We start from the raw sequence: 17,137 nt of genomic DNA, 5'->3' as shown, positions 1-17,137 counted from the left end.
AGAGTCAGTATTGTGACACTTATTTTTCTCCTGACATAGGCCAGGTAGGGGGAAAGATTATATCTGAGGGTACTTTCTTCTTCTTTTATCTCTGGAATAGTAACATGTGAATTGCTTAGGGTGAATATTTGTAACTGCCTAGTGAAGACTGCTCTGATTCTTTGATGAGCAGTTTCCAGTGAAATGGCTTCTCAGTTTTACAACTTCTTTTTTCGTTACTTTTGCCCTGGATCTTAGTATTTTTCTGTTTTGTTTTGTTTTGGGGTTTTTTGGCCACGCCATGCAGCTTGAGGGCCGACCAGGGGTTGAATCCCGGCCCTCAGCAGTGAGAGCGTGGACTCCTAACCACTGGACCGCCAGGGAATTCCCTCTTAGTGTTTTGTTTTGTTTTGTTTTGTTCTTTAATAATACTTTTTTGGGGGCTTCCCTGGTGGCGCAGCGGTTGAGAGTCCGCCTGCCGATGCAGGGGACACAGGTTAGTGCCCCGGTCCGGGAGGATCCCACATGCTGCAGAGCGGCTGGGCCCGTGAGCCATGGCCGCTGAGCCTGCGCGTCCGGAGCCTGTGCTCCTCAACGGGAGAGGCCACAACAGTGAGAGGCCAGCGTACCGGAAAAAAAACAAAAAACAACAAAAAAAAAAAACTTAAAAAAAAAAAGTCTATTTATTTATTTGTTTATTGGCTGAGTTGGGTCTTTGTTGCTGTGCAGGGGCTTTCTCTGGTTGAGGCGAGCCGGGGCTACTCTTCGTTGCGGTGCACGGGCCTCTCATTGCGGTGGCTTCTCTTGTTGCGGATCACCAACTCTAGGCGCGTGGGCTTCAGCAATTGTGGCACGTGGGCCCAGTAGTTGTGGCTCGCGGACTCTTGAGCGCGGGCTCAGTAGTTGTGGCGCACGGGTTTAGTTGCTCCACGGCATGTGGGATCTTCCCAGACCAGGGCTCAAACCCGTGTTCCCTGCATTGGCAGGCGGATTCTTAACCATTGTGCCACCAGGGAAGCCCTCCCTTTTAGTATTTTGTTTTGTTTTGTTTTTTTGCGGTACGCGGTCCTCTCACTGTTGTGGCCTCTCCCGTTGTGGAGCACAGACTCCGGACGCACAGGCTCAGCGGCCATGTCTCACGGGCCTAGCCGCTCTGCGGCATGTGGGATCTTCCCGGACCGGGGCACGAACCCGTGTCCCCTGCATCGGCAGGCGGACTCTCAACCACTGCACCACCAGGAAAGCCCCCTCTTAGTGTTTTTCAGAACAAAATATTCTTATAGAGGAGATAAGAAAGAGACAAATGTTATTGGCAACTCTGACCTGATGCAAATATCTATATCCTTGCTGACTCTGGGGAATTTGGTCATTGTTACAATTTCCCTATTGTCTAGGATATATGTTTCTACAGAGACCTGGAGGAAGCTCTTCCAAGAACAGTAGCAATGATTATTCTAACATGCTATAGACTTGTATGTCACCATGTTGCTGAATAATAGAGTAGTGAGCCTTTTATGTATAGTATTTGAAGTTATTTAGTGGTTCCATTTTCTTTTTTCACATTATTTGAGTTTATCTCAGAGTTTGAATAAGCTAAAATTGCTGACTAATTCACAGTTCTGAAAAATGATATTTACCCTCTCAACTTGCCTTAGGACTATATAATGGCAGTCATTTTTTGTACTAATAGTGTTTTGGATAAAATTGAAACCTTCATGCAGTTTTATTCAAGACATATTTATAGAGTTCCTTCTATTTAAAAAAAGCAAGATACTAGGAAGGCAAGAGGCAAAGTAGATCTATCCTCTCACCTCAAGAAACTTTCTATTGAGTATGATTTATAAAATTATTATAAGGCAGAGGAAGTGACCTATGCTGATTGGGAGAAGGCTAGGGCAGTTCAGGAAAGGGTTCTTTGAGGAGGTAGTCTTTTCACTTGAGTCTTGAAAGGTGAATATATTGAGGAAGGGATAACAGTCTAAGTGTAAAGAAGAAATATATGGTGTATCAAGGGAGTAGAAACTGGCAATGGCATCATTTTGGAGATTCTAGATCTCTCTCCACATTCTATGAAATTAAGCTTCTCACCCTCAGAGAAAGAAGTTACAAATAAATAAAAGGGAATACTAGAATGAATTTTGTGATGCTAGATTGGAGTCAGAAGTATCACTATGAATTTATAGTTTAAAAATATATATGTATATATTTATAAATTTATATATAAATATATATAGGTAGATATAGAGATAAATATAGAAATATAGATGTGTATATATATATATGGGTTAATATACATACATATATTCCTAGTTCTGTCCCCTGAGAGCCTAGAAGCAGTGACATCTCCGTAGCAATGAGTACACCTAATGTCCAGATCTTGGTTTCTCCAATAAAAGGAACCAGACTTCCTTGGAGAAGTGGTTGATTCCAGAGCTGGGGCAGGGCAAGCACAAGATGAATCTGAAACATCTTACAGAGCTAGAAAGTGAGGAAGTGCTTAAAAAAAAAAAAAATTGGTGGCATCTTGAAAGGACACCTGAGCCAAGCTGGAAGAGCTCCAAATGGCCAAGGTAGAATAATCTATGCAACAAAATAACATAACCCAGGGAATAAAATAATCCAGGAATTATCATAACCCAGAGAATAAAATAAATATCCATGAGTCTGTACGAGTATAAATAAATGATTGAATAAATAAATGAGGGAGAAAGGGTAATTCCTCCTTATAGGATAATTCTTCCTTATATAATAATTCCAATTAATAAATGTAGAAGGAATGAGGGCAATAGAAAGTCACCATTGGAACACCACAGTATGGGACTTCCCTGGTGGTCTGGTAGTTAAGACTCCGTGCTTCCACTGCAGGGGGCGCAGATTCGATCCCTGGTCGGGGAACTAAGGGATATAAAGGGAAGAAGATAGTCACTTTATAGTGGAGAAACGTGGCAGGTACCACCTTAACCAAGTGATCAAGGTTAACATCATCAGTAATAAGATATCAAAATCATGTATCCTCTGGTATGATGCACTGAGAAGGCACATCAGCTCTGTAGTATTCTTCCCCAGATTCTATAACCTCAATCTAATCTGAGAAAACATCATATTTAAAAAAAAAAACAAACTTTTTTTTTAAGAATTGAGAGATGTTCCAGGCTTATCTTGTTTTGTTTCATCTCTTTTTTAAAAAATTAATTAATTTATTTGGCTGTGTTGGGTCTTGGTTGCAGCATGCGGGATTTTTTTGTTGTGGCGCGTGGGCTTAGTTGCCCGCCCCCTCCCCACCCCCCCCCCACCCCCGGCATGTGGGATCTTAGTTCCCCAAACAAGGATCGACCCGAGTTCAGCTGGAAGGCAGATTCTTAACCACTGGACCACCAGGGAAGTCCCCATCTCTTTTTTTTTAATTGAAGTATAGTTGATTTATAATGTTGTGTTAGTTTCAGGTGTGCAGCAAAGTGATTCAGTTATACATTTACATATAATATCGATTCTTCTTCAGATTCTTTTCCCTTATAGATTATTATTAGATACTGAGGATAGTTCCCTGTCCAGGCTTATCTTGTATTTGCCCTTCCCCAGCTCTGTATCAACCACTTCTCCAAGGAACCCGGGTTCTTTTTATTCGAGAAACCAAGAAACCCAAATTAGGGGCAGTCTACATAATATCTGCCAGTAGTCTTTAAAGTGTCAAGGCCATTCAAGGCAAGGAAAAACAGAAGAACTGTCAGAGATTGGAGGAGCCTTAAGGAGACACGACAACTAAGTGCAGTATAGGGTGCTAGAATAGAAAGAGGACATTAATGAAAAAACTGGTAAAATTTGAATATAGTTTATAGTTTATTTGGTAGTACTGTACCAATGTTAATTTCTTAATTTTGATAATTGTACTGTGGTAATGTAAGATAAAGCTAGGTGAAAAGTATATGGAAACGTTTTACTATCTTTGCAGCTCCTGTGTAAATCTAAAATTACTTCAACATCAGGACTTCCCTGGCAGTCCAGTGGTTAAGACTCTGTGCTTCCACTGCAGGGGACTAGGGTTCCATCCCTGGTCGGGGAACTAAGATCCCACATGCCGCATGGCCCGGGTGAATTTAGTCACTTTTTTTTTTTTTGCGGTACGCGGGCCTCTCACTGTTGTGGCCTCTCCCGTTGCGGAGCACAGGCTCCGGACGCGCAGGCTCAGCGGCCATGGCTCACGGGCCCAGCCGCTCCGCGGCATGTGGGATCTTCCCGGACCGGGGCACGAACCCGTGTCCCCTTGCATCGGCAGGCGGACTCTCAACCACTGTGCCACCAGGGAAGCCCTAGTCACTATTTTTTGTACAAAAATATACCCTTAGAGATAAATGTAGTTTATATTCTAAAAAAAATTATGTGGGAACACATTTCATGTTGCTTTTGCTTAGAATTTCCCTTTGCACCTTGAAGTTTTTTAGATTGTTTTTTTCTTTTAATTAAGTCTACAATCTATTTCTAAAAGATAACATTTTTTCTTAACAAGTGAGTTTGTACTTTGTTCTCTATTTTGAGGTTATGTTCAAGCAACTATGCCTGTTGCACAAGCAACCATCTCAGGAGGAAAAAAAAAAAAGAGAGAGAGCAAGAAAGATATGACTGAGATTGGATATTTTTTTTAATTGGGGTATAGTTGCTTTACAATCTTGTGTTAGTTTCTGCTGTACAACGAAGTTAATCAGCTATATGTATACATATATCCCCTCCCTCTTGGGCCTTCCTCTCACCCTACCCCTGATCCCACCCATCTAAGTCACCACAGAGCACCAAGCTGAGCTCCCTGTGCTACTGTACAACAGGTTGCCACTAGCTGTCTGTTTTACACATGGTAGTGTGTATATATGGCAATCCCATGAGATTGGATTTTTAAGAACAGGATTTTATTAGTGGCAGCTCCTTTGCTTTTGTCCCAGCCTTGTTTCCGGGAGACAATTCGCTTGGTTAGGTAAAGCTGTAGATGAATTTATTCGAGCTGGTTTCCCAAGCAGTTCCAGGCCTCACCCTAAGCAATCTCTTGAGGAAGCAGATACCTGGGGCCAAATTTCCCAGTGTGTCATTGCCCAACCCTTTATTTTCAAGGACCTTTGTTCAGAGATCTTTATATCCAGGCTATAGCTCACCCAAAGGGGTTTAGCTGTTCCACCTCAAGCTACCTGGTGTGATAAAAGAAGTTTGAACTGGGAATAGCTCTGGCTGTCATCCTGACTAGCTGGTGAGTTTGGGAGAGTTATTGGGTGTTTATGTGGCTTAATTCCCTTACTGTAAAAAGGGGGGTTTGATTACTTGATTTCTCTCTTGATGTAAAAATCTGCCATATGTACCTGAAACGGAAGGCATCTTCCTCTTAGCAAATAGTTCCCCTTTCTATGTATCGCATTATTACTTGCTGTACCACTGTCCCAGTCTCTGAGGCTAGGTTAATCTTAGAGTTATTTTTGTTATATCTGTTTCCTTTAACTCTTGCACAAAGTCCTACCAATCCAGCAGTTCTTCCTTCACAGTTGAAGTTTGGGTTTTGGAGTCTGAACACTGGATTCTGCCTGGGCCGTATGTTAGCTAGATGACCGTAGGCAAATTATTCAACCTCAATAAACCACAGGTGGCTTTTTTGTTTGTTTGTTTGTTTGTGTTTGTTTTTTAATGGAAATAGTCTATCTCCAGGAGTGTTGTAAGAATTAGTTAGTAAGTGCCCGATAAGTGATAGCTGCCGTCATTATTTGTATATGACAATGCAATGGATTGGATCTTAAAATCCACTGGGCCTCTGGAAAAAATATTCAAGGATATTGTAGCCCAAACCGAATACATCCTTCTGGAAGAGTTTTTTTAGGTGTTGTACATGCCCTTTTCACTCTTAACAGGATTTCTAGGATTAAGGAAGTTGTCCTGAAGTCTGAGAATGGGACTGTCATCTGAGACAGAGTGGGTGAGTTGGGGGAGATATCACACATTTAATGCAAGCCCAGAAAGCCAAGATATTCATGATGGGAGAGTATTTCAAACAGGCCCAAGGTAACTTTAAGTTTCTCTGAAATTCTTTTCAGAGCAACTTAAAGTTACCTCTGATGCTAAACTTAAAGTTATCTCTGATGCTAACCATTCTGGAATATACTTGCCACCACACTCTTACCGAAAGATCATTTGTGTGGGTTGCAGCTAGGTGAGTTCAGAGATTTTGCTGCCCGGTTTTCGACCTTGGCTAAAGGTGATGGTCTTAATCATTACTCATACTCGTAGTGGAAAGAAAATTGACTTTGGAATCAGACAGAATATGGATTTGAATTCCAGCTCTGCTACTTTATAGCTAAGTAATCATTGTAAAGTTATTTAATATCTCTGAACCTCAGTTTCTTCATCATAAAGGTACACTAATAAAACCAATCTTTTAAAGTGGTTGTGAGGATTGAGACGTGCTTTGCGTAACTAGATGTTTTTAGATGTTTTAAAATGTTCCTTTCCTTCTAAGAGTCTGATTTTTAACCTTTCAACTCCCTGCTGTGTATCACTAGGATTTTTCTTGCTGGCATGTGTAAAGCACAGCTCTTCATTCCTCCTCTTCTTCCTCTATTTACTCTCTGTTAGTGGCATCAACAACCTTCTAATGGTTCAAGTTCGATGATGCCACCTTTGATTCCTTCTCTCACCCTAAGTCCGTTTTATTCTAAGAACTCTCAGTTCTTTCTTCCCACTTTTCCATTCCCACCTATGCTAATTTAAACCTTGATTACCTTTCACTTAGACAGTTTTAGGATCTTCTTGACTAGTAAATAAGACTCCATGCTTTTCCGGTCTTATCAAGTTACACACTGCTGCAGAATCAGCTTTTATTTTTTAAATATTTATTTTATTTATTTGGTTGTGCTGGGTCTTGGTTGGGGCAGGCGTGCTCCTTAGTTGCGGGAGCTATGCTCCTTAGTTGTGGCAGGTGTGCTCCTTAGTTGCGGCTCACTGGCTTCTTAGTTGCAGCACGTGTGCTCCTTAGTTGCAGCTCGCTGGCTCCTTAGTTGCGGCATGCATGTGGGATCTAGTTCCCTCACCAGGGGTCAAACCCAGGCCCCCTACGTTGGGAGCACGGAATCTTAACCACTGCACCACCAGGGAAGTCCCAGAATCAGCTTTTAAAACATGGCTTTTATTACGTTACTTGCTTTTTCAGAAACTCCCAGTGTTCCACCATTGAGACTGGGTAATCCACTACAGAGCTCTTTTCTTACAGATGTGGATATTGAGGCTCAGGGAAATCCTTTTTTACATTTGCCATAAAGGTCACGCATGTGCTAGGGAATGACACATGACAACTAGATCTCATCTCTGCTCACCCACAGGCTAGTTCTTTCTGCTATTGGAATATGGTCCCGATTCCTTAGCGTGGTTTTCTTTGTTGTTGTTGTTTTGGCCATGCTGCTCGGCTTGTGGAATCTTAGTTCCCCAACCAGGGATTGAACCCGGTCCCATGGCAGTGAAAGCACTGAGTCCTAACCACTGGACCACCGGGGAATCCTATTAGCATGGTTTTCAAGGCTGTTCCCAGTGTGTCCTCATTCTGTCTTTCCCTAGTTTAACTTCTCTTGCATCTAGAGTCTAACTCCATTAATGCTTTTCCTTTATTAATGAACAAGTATGAGAACATATATTCTGTGGGTTTTTTTGATCCATAATTGATCCCTTTAGAACTGACAACATTTATACCTGTACTTACATTGGAAGCATAATTGTACCAAATAATGTCTAAAAGTGTTGTTCGGTATTTCGTGGACTTGGCTTAAAGGGTCATTATTGTGGTTATACATAATTACGTTTAGCTGAATAAACAGCTGTGTCATTTTCTTGTTAGAGAAATGCCTGCCAAGGTCTGGTAGGTCTGTCAGTTACAAACTGGAAAGCAGATAGACAAATGTCATATATTATTTGATACACGCAGGTTTATTTCAAAGAACATGTGTAGAATTAAGGTTATTTTATCCAGGGAGAAGAGATAATACAAAAAACTAACATTTATTGCTTACTTATTCTACATCAGGGTCTTTTTTTCTTTATCTTATTTATTCCTCATAAAGATACCATGAAGTAAGTACTGTTGTTATGGATGAAAAATCTAAGTTTTAGGGAGGGACACACAGCTTTAAGTAATGGGGCCAACACTCCCATTTAGTACATGTGTCTCTTGACACCAGAGCTCCTTACCATAAGAGGGTTCAATGTTGTCTTACAACATGGGGATTTAAACAAACAAACAAAAACAACAAAACTAATGTTGTTTTCAGACAAGGCTTTAGTGGGGAGAACAGGTACTACAAATGGAAAAGTAGTGTGGTCTTTTTGGGTCACCTATCACTTACTTTGCATCACAGGACTTTTAGTGTGAAATGGTAGCCCACATTGCTTGGTTAAGCACATTGTGTGTTCTGCTGTTGTCAAGGCTGTTGGAAGCAGTGCCTGATGAACCATATTTTCTACCAGATAAGTTATGCTCTGTGGTTGTCAGGAGAGCTACAAGTAGCACTTTCATTTATATTGTTCAATCTTCAAATAAGGAAACTATTGACTCATTTCTAATCTCACCTGCAACAAAGGTTGGAACTCCTTTGGTAATTACTGGGGCAAAAACAAATAATCCAGTTAATGGATAGGGTCTAGGTGATGTCAAGGGCATGGCTGTATATATTCTTTGACTTGAAGCCAATACTAATATATTATACTTAAAATGTTCTTCATACTACTATAATTAATGCCTAGTATTTTAAGTATATTATCTCCTTAAAACCCACATCAAAAACCCTGTAAGGGTAGGTATTCTCATTTTACAGTGAGGCAACTAAAACTGAAAAGATTACAAAATTTTGATTTCATTTGAAGTCTACCTTGCCTTAAAGCCCATGCTCTTTGTTTTATTCTATGCTGTATCCACAGCTCTCTCCCCAGCACCAAGTGGTCATTGCTACAGAACTTGGGGAGAGAGGGCAGCCAAAAAAACTTGGATGTAGGTAGAACCTAATTTGGACCTGACTCTACAGAGATGCCAATTGTACTTCCCCTGGGATGTAACTCAGAAGAGTGGGACATTTCACTCCAAATGTGACTTTGGAACAGGCTTAAGTTCAGGGAAAGGCCAATCACTGTTTGCACAGTGGGGTCAGTCATAAAATGATGGAAACTGAAAGGGACCTTAGAGATTACCTGATCTAACCTTCTCATTTTACAGGAAACTACAACCCAAATTCAATCATCTGACCAAGTTTACAGTTTTTGAGAGAACCGGTAGAGGACTACAGTCTGCTGCTCCAGGGCTCTCTGCTCTCTCACTTAACACCACACCGCTGCCAGTCCTTGGATGCTGGAGAATCCTCTTCTGTGTCTGATATTCTGACTTTCTTTGTCACATAGGTATTTCAGTATCTGTAGACAAGATGGAATCAACTCCATTTAATAGACGGCAATGGACTTCACTATCATTGAGGGTTACGGCCAAAGAACTTTCTCTTGTCAACAAGAACAAGTCATCGGCTATTGTAGAAATATTCTCCAAGTAAGTGCTGATCCTGGTCCAAAAGGACCATCTGTCTTGAGCAAACATTACCACCTGTCAGGGAGATTGGTAAAGGAAGTACATGGGGTAAAATGGCTTTTCTGAGCACCTTCTGGATTTTAAGTACCACACAAGGCTCTGTGGAGAAGGAAGATGATGATAATCAGGATACACATTCTCTGTACTTGACTTTTTTTTTTGTTCAGTTAGGGAAAGAAAGAATAATAAACACAAAAGAAATTATAAAACACATTAGTTATTAAGCAAAATGTCAGCAAGTCCAGAATGAACAGGAGTAAGGACTAGATATAAAATACGAGAGAGAGAGTGAACACCGTGGGCAGAAGCTAGTCAGGAAGGCTTTCTGGTTGAGATGAATTTTGAGGTAGGTTTTTACTTGAAGGGAGTATTAGGTGCACTCTATACCTGCATGGTCCAATAGGGTAGCCACTACATATGTGGCTACTTAAATTTAAATTAATTAAAATTAAAAACACTTAAAATTCAGTTCATCAGCCGCACTAGCCACGTTTCAAGTGCCAATGGCTACATGTTGCTGGTGGCCACCATACTGGACATCACAGAGGCATTTCACCATTGCATAAGGTTCTGTTGAACAGTGTAAACTATGTAGGCAGACTACAGCCTACTGGCTGCCTGTTTTAGTAAATAAAGGTTTATTAGAACATAGCCATGTCCTTTTGTGTATTGTCCATGGCTGCTTTCATGCAGCAGAGTTGCAGCAGCAGAGTTGCAACAGAGACCATATGGCCCTCAAAGTCTAAAATATTTACTGTCTGGCTCTTTAAGAAAAAGTTTGCTGACCCCTGCTCTGGACCATGAGTTTTTTGGTACAAGGGCCCCTTTCCTGCATATTTTATATCCCTAGTGTGTAGCATGGTGATTAGAACATAGTAGGCACTCAACAAATGTTGAGGGAATGGTATGTTAATAATATACCAGAGATGGTAAGCATGTTAACTTCACTCAAATAGAGATGCCATAGAGCTTAGGGCAGAGCTTACCTCACTAGTAGAGTTTGTTAATTAATAGGAAGCTATGATACATGTAAGAGAAGAAAGATGGTAAAGATTTGAAGAAAGTGATTCTGGAGCTATATGTAGAATACAGCTAAATACCAGTAGGAAGTTTCTGTAATCTGCACTGTCACCTTTTCTTCAGTGACAAATCCATCAACCACCTGCTCTGTGGAAAACACTGCCCTTCCATCCTGTTGACCATGGGTATCACTTAAGGTGGCATAGAGGGGGGGTGAGACCACATAGCTCTTTTACCTTCTACGTTATGCTTTTTACATTGCTGTAATTTTTATGTCAAATGTATTATTCTTATCAAAAAAAGAAAATCAATAAAGCTATTTCAGAAAAAAGGGATCAAGCTCTGGAAAGCTATTAAGACTTAATTCCTGACCTCAAGGAATGTAATACTATAGTTTAGTATAGTTTGTATAGTAGAGGAAGTCCCCAAACTTCCTTCATCTTAAGAATCACATGAGGTACCTGTTAATAATATGGTGTTCCAGGGAGTTCCCTGGTGGCCTAGTGGTTAGGATTCCGGGCTTTCACTGCCACGGCCCGCGTTCAATCCTGGTTGGGGAACTGAGATCCCACCAGCCAAGTGGCGTGGCCAAAAAAATAAATAAATAAGGTGGGGGCGTATAATATGGTGTTCCAGTTATTGCTACACAGGAAAAAAAATCTTCAAAATTTAGTGCCTTGCAATAATGACAATACTTATTTTACTGTGAATCTCCAATTTGGGCAGGGCTTGCCTCTGTTCCCCTCACCATCCCCAGTATCTCAGAACTAGGGGCCCTAGTCATCTAAAGGCTTACTCACAAGTCAGGCGGTTGATGCTGGCAGTCATCTGGGATCTCAGCTGCGGCCATGATCAGAACACCTACATATGGCTTTTCCATGTGGCTGCTTGGCTTGCTTGGCTGGGTTCCAAGGGCAAGCATCCAGAGAGGGAGGGAAGGAGGGAACAAAGAAGGAAGGGAGTCAGGGCCAGGGGTTGTGTAGCCTTTTATGACCCAGCCTCAGAAGTTATACAGTATCACTTTTTCCACATTCTCTTCGTTAGCACCAAGTCACTAAAGCTGGCTCATGTTCAGAGGGAGGGGAATTTGACTCTACCTTTTGGTGAGAGAAATGTCAGAGATTTGGGGGGACATGTTTTAAAACCATCCTAAATGGCTTCTGAGGCTCCTCCGTTAAAGATTCTGATTCAGTGTATCTGGGATGGGACCCAGGAATTTGTGTTTTTAACAAGTATCCTAGTGATTTTTACCTTCAGGGAAGTTTAAGAAGCACTGGTAATGGAAGAGAGGGACTTACGAACTCAAAGCCGTGAACTTGAACGTAAAGCAGAACAAATAAGGTTTATTGGTTCAAGTAAACGTTCAAGTAAAGGCTTGTGGAAGCTGAACATGAATAAAGGGAATAGGAAAGCAAGGAGTCAGTCGAGCATGGAGAAATACAGAAGGGAGAAGGGACTGGAACAGTTCAGTTAGGGCCAGATGCTGGAAGGCCTTGAGTGCCATGCTAAGTTTAGGATTTAGTTAGATAAACAACAGAAACAATGGAAAGTTTTTATGATCAGGCTTGTATTTAGTGCCCTCTTTTTTTTTTTTTTTTTTTGGCTGCAGCATGCAGGATCTTAGTTCCCTGACCAGGGATCAAACCAGTGTCCCCTGCAATGAAGTGTGGAGTCTTAACCACTGAACTGCTAGGGAAGTCTCTATCAGGCTTGTATTTAGAAAGATGCTTCTGGAAACAATGTAAAAGGTATATTGGAAAGGTGACAGATTGATAGCATGGAGACAAATTCTGAGGCTCCCTTGAGAACCCAAGTGAAAGCTATTGAGGGTGGGGGGCGGGAGGAGTGGAAAGGAAGGGAAGGATTTGAGACAGTGTTGAGCTGTGATTAATGGGACTTGGAAACTCCCTGTTCTGCAGAGAAACTTCTCCACATTCTTACCCTTTTCACCCTCCCTAGCCCCACCTCTCTTTCACTGAACTTGGCTTTCCCTCTCCAGGCATTCTGTTTCTGAGTAGCGCCTGCTCTTTCTGCACATGCTTCCCTGAAATATTCTGGGGCCAGGAGTCAGGGGTGCTACATCTCCACTACTGTTTCCCATCCATTGTTTTTTTTTTGCCTAGTTCTGAGGTTGTAAACCTGTGCTTTGAGCTCACATCTAATCATAGCATTCTTATGCTCCCCTTCAGGACAGTGGTGTGCCAAGCTCCTTGCCTTCACTGGGGACACTAGCTTCCAGCTTCATTTTCTCCTCAGCGTTTCTCAATGGGGGTGCTACTAGCATTTTGGATTAGGCAGATCTTCCTTGTGCAGGATGTTCATCTTCTTGCCTTCCTCCCAATGCTAGTAGTACCCCATGATAGTGTGGCAACCAAAAAAAAGTTGGGGAGAGACCCCAGTAAGATTCTCACACATTTCCAAATGTCCCGGCCAGTAGCGCCCCCAGTGTAGAATCACTGGCCTACATAAAGGACCTGTCTGATACTTTGGACTCATCATTTCTTATTTATTTATTTATTGGCCGTGCCACATGGCTTGCGGGGTCCTAGTTTCCCGACCAGGGACTGAACTCAGGCCCTGGCAGTAAAAGCACTGAGTCCTAATCACTGGACCCCCAGGGAATTCCCATGGACTTGTCATTTCTTGATCTTCCCTACTTCTTCAACCTGCACATTGTCTCCCATGCCCCTGCATCTAGTCCCAACCTTTTCGTCACCCAGAATCCATCTCTGAAATGTGCATCTGGAAAACCTACTCTCTGATTAGAGCCTCCTTTTCTACTTGTTCCACTTTCTTCTTCCCACTGACCCTGCTCTTTGGCCAAACTGGGACACCCAGGCCATGGATGTCAGTCCCCTTCCTGGCTTCACTTCCTTCCCTGCCTAACTCGGTCAGTCACCTCAGTGAAACTCTCTCCCCTTCCTCAGTTCCCATCCCCCTGTTTTATTCTGTCATTGTCCATTCCAGCCAATTCTCAAGATAGAGGATTTGGGTCCTGTAGTGGCACTGATGAGAGGAAGTTGGAAAAAGCTGCTCATTTTAGGGGCTTCTTAATCTTGCAGAGAAAAGGTGCAAAGGGACCTTAAGAGGCCACCTTCTCATAGAATAGTAGGGTGACTGTCTTTTCTCCACAAAGGTTATAAAGGCAAATGGCAGTTGTGCAAAACTGTAAATCCTGAAGCCATTAATCAGAATCAATATGCCAGGTACTACACTAGACTCTTGATGGAAATCGATACTATTTCTAATCCTAATAAAAACTATATGAGGGGGCTTCCCTGGTGGCGCAGTGGTTGAGAGTCCGCCTGCCGATGCAGGGGACATGGGTTCGTGCCCCGGTCCGGGAAGATCCCACATGCCGCGGAGCGGCTGGGCCCGTGAGCCATGGCCGCTGAGCCTGCGCATCCGGAGCCTGTGCTCCACAACGGGAGAGGCCACAGCAGTGAGAGGCCCGCGTACCGCAAAAAAAAAAAAAAAAAAAAAAACTATGAGGGAGGGACTTCCCTGGTGGTCCAGTGGTTAAGACTCCGCACTTCCACCGCAAGAGCCTCGGGTTCAGTCCCTGGTTGGGGAACTAAGATCCCGCATGCTGCATGGTATGGCCAACAAAACAGAACAAAATAAAACAAAAAAACTATGTGAGGAAGGGATATTATCCCTGTTTTATAGTTGAGAACACTGAGGGGTAGAGAGTAACCTGCCCAAGTTAATATTTTGATTTTTTTCTGTCTAGTATTTTTCTTCTGATGCATAGGTCCTACTAATGAACTGGTTTTGAAAGATGAATAGAATTTTATTTGGTAGGCCGGGACGATGGTGGTGACATTGCGGAGGAAGGGGAGTGATAGGAGGTAAGACACAGAAATGGGACAGGACATGATGTGCACTTAAGACAGTGAAAACCAGAGAATCAGCCTGGATTCCTTCTCCAGGTTTCGTACTTGGTAGAGACATATTGCCGACACTGCTTAAGGCTTTGAGGATTCACACACAGTAGGTTCCCAAAGCAGATTGCAGGACTGTTTTCCACAAAACATACATTAATTTTTACTTCTAACACAACGGACCTGATTTTCTCTTATTTTGTAACGATCTCTATTATGGCGTTTGGAATTAATAAATCCTATACAAGCCTAGTTAAGAGACTGTAGGAAACCTTGGGAGGTTTGTGACCAGAGACTAATATAAAAATGGTATTTGGGGGAAGCTTAATCTGGCTCTGCTGTTTGTAAGATTAGCTGGGCTTTACTTTCTAACTGTTGATAATGTTTTACATGGATGTATACATAAGAGTGATTTTTCTAGCATCACAGTTTGTGTCTTATGAGTGCTTTATAACTCCAGACTTATTTCTTTTACTAAACCTCTATACTATATAAAGCATTAAGTTTGAGTAAGGAGGATGCTCTTGAACAGTCAGTTTGAACAGCTAGCTTTGGTTTCCCTCACAAATGACGGCAGCGTAGTATAAACCTTTGCTTGATTAAAATTTGACCCTTCCGGTAGAATTCGGTTTCTTTGCAGAAGGTTCCTCTTTGACTCATGTATTTTGGGAGCTGAAGGGAATCTAGCCCAGTGGTTTTCAAACTATCTTAATTGAGTTCTTCAGAGGAACCTCAGGGGCCAGTTCTGGGAAGACGGGAAGAGCCTGTGACCTTCCACCCCAGCGGTCCTGCTTTGATCCCTTTTATATGTGAGGTTCTAAGTTATCATTTGAAAAGAGGATTCTCTGACAAAAAAGAACTACTGCTAACCTTTGTCCCATTCCTCTGACAAATAAGGAACTTGTGGTCCAGCAATTACGACTAAAGATCACATCCCAAGATAGTGGCAGAGCTTAATCCAGGACACTTAATCCCTCCACCACCGTGCCTGCCCTCCTGTCGCTGCTTCTCCCACTCTTGTTATAACTTTACCCATTCCACAGTCCCAAGAAAGAACAGGGTTATATTTAGTTTTCTGTGACCGTTCTTCCTTCATTAAGAAAAAATTTGACCCTCAGATCTCCCTGGTTAACTTCTTTGCTTCTCTGTAACATTTTGGTGGTGAAATTATTCTAGAAGAAAATACATTTCCTAAAACTTGGGAGTTTCTTTTTTCCTCTTTTGGCTCAGTGAGACCTTTGCTCTGTTTGAAGGCATACAAGCAAGAGTCATGGCTCAGGAACTCTGTTTTCTGGTCTTAGAAAAGGTTGAGACACTGTTATTACTCCCCAGATAATTTTAGCATCCTCCATCAGCTGCCTGCCTCACAGCTGAGCATTAAGGAGCAGTTGCAAGATTAAATTCTGTGTGTGAAGAGGAGACTGGAGGACAAGAAAATCTGGGAAGGGAAGAGGGATAAGATTTTAATTATAGAAATCTCATGGCAAATATTTTTTCCCTCAGATTTGTATCTTTAAAATGCCTTCACTTCTCCCCCTGTCCAGTGACCTTCACATTTTTTGTCAGAATAATGCTAGTTGCTCTGAGCGTCTTTGAGGAAAGTCTAAGGCCTGAATCCTGACCTAACACTTAATTCGGAAGTACTGTACCCTCAGCATCTCTTAGCATTCTGAGAGTCAAAATGTAAAAGTACCAAGGACCTAACTTGGAAGAAAGCAGTGGTGTGGAACCTTTCCACACCACTAGTAGTGGTGTGTATCTACTATTTAGCAAGTACTTCATTACAAATAAAGGGTGGTGATATTTGAGTGGGACTTTCAAAACAATTCAAGACAACCATCGGTGTATACACCTGTGTCTTACAGATGCCTCAGTGCTAAAAGGGTAGGACTAAAGATGGAAACTATTTTGATCTTTCTTTAAATATACGTTTCTGTTAAGACAGTAAAGGGAAGGGAACCTCTGAGCTTATTTATCCAACTAATCACAGTGTAAATTGTTCTCCTTGCCTTGGAGAACAATTGGCTAAGAATAAACCTGTCTGCTCATTGGCTCCAGCTCTCATATATTGTATTATTGCTGTACTATACTGTAGATGATTACCCAAGGGGTGTGGAAACAGAAGTTCAAGGCCAGTTCTAAGTTTCTTTCTAGCTATAATCCACTGTGTTTCTGCATTTCCATTTTTAGGGACTCTTAGACAGATACAGTAGTACAAGTGGGGAAAAAAATATATGTACAGGGCCATTCACCAAAGCACTATTTGTAATGATGGATAACTGGAAATAATCCAAATGCCCATTAAAAGGACTATGGGTTAATAAATTATATTTATAATGGAAGAGGACTGCCAGGGTTACCAAAGACTTCTATGTTGCTAAATCAAGGAGATGTTTGTTAGCCTTTGTCTTAGATGACCCCTTACCACTTCTTCCCACATTTTTGCTTCTCTTGGCTTCTCTGGGAGTCTCTTGGTTTTCCTGTTACCTCCATCTGTTCCTTCTCATTCTCTGTTATCGCCTCTTCTTCAGGTTCTGACTGCTAAATGTTAGAGTCTCCAGGACTGAGTTCTGGGCCTTTTCTTGCACTACGCACTCTTCATAGATGATATCATATACTTTCACGGCTTTAGTATCATCTGTGGACAGACAAGTCCTAAATTTATATTGTT

The 17,137-nt window shown here is 41.9% G+C and overlaps 1 protein-coding gene across 4 annotated transcripts in view; it reads left to right on the top strand.

Annotated features, from left to right (window-relative positions):
- LIMA1 (LIM domain and actin binding 1) overlaps positions 1-17,137 on the top strand; it is an 83,019-nt gene that overhangs the window by 19,394 nt on the left and 46,488 nt on the right. For 2 of the 4 annotated variants that reach the window (XM_082850558.1, XM_082850556.1), the window contains exon 2: positions 9,382-9,523. In XM_082850558.1, the coding sequence (XP_082706684.1) occupies positions 9,405-9,523 (119 nt within the window). In that variant the 5' untranslated portion in view covers positions 9,382-9,404. Of the gene's footprint in view, positions 1-9,233; positions 9,524-17,137 lie in introns of those variants that run through there. The other 2 variants (XM_082850557.1, XM_082850559.1) reach the window with 2 other exon arrangements.

Source organism: Leucopleurus acutus, assembly GCF_964270905.1.
Source record: "Leucopleurus acutus genome assembly, chromosome: 11".
NCBI classification, from domain to species: domain Eukaryota; kingdom Metazoa; phylum Chordata; class Mammalia; order Artiodactyla; family Delphinidae; genus Leucopleurus; species Leucopleurus acutus.
The sequence above is the reverse complement of the archived record's forward strand: the minus strand, read 5'-3'. Positions and strand labels throughout refer to the sequence as shown.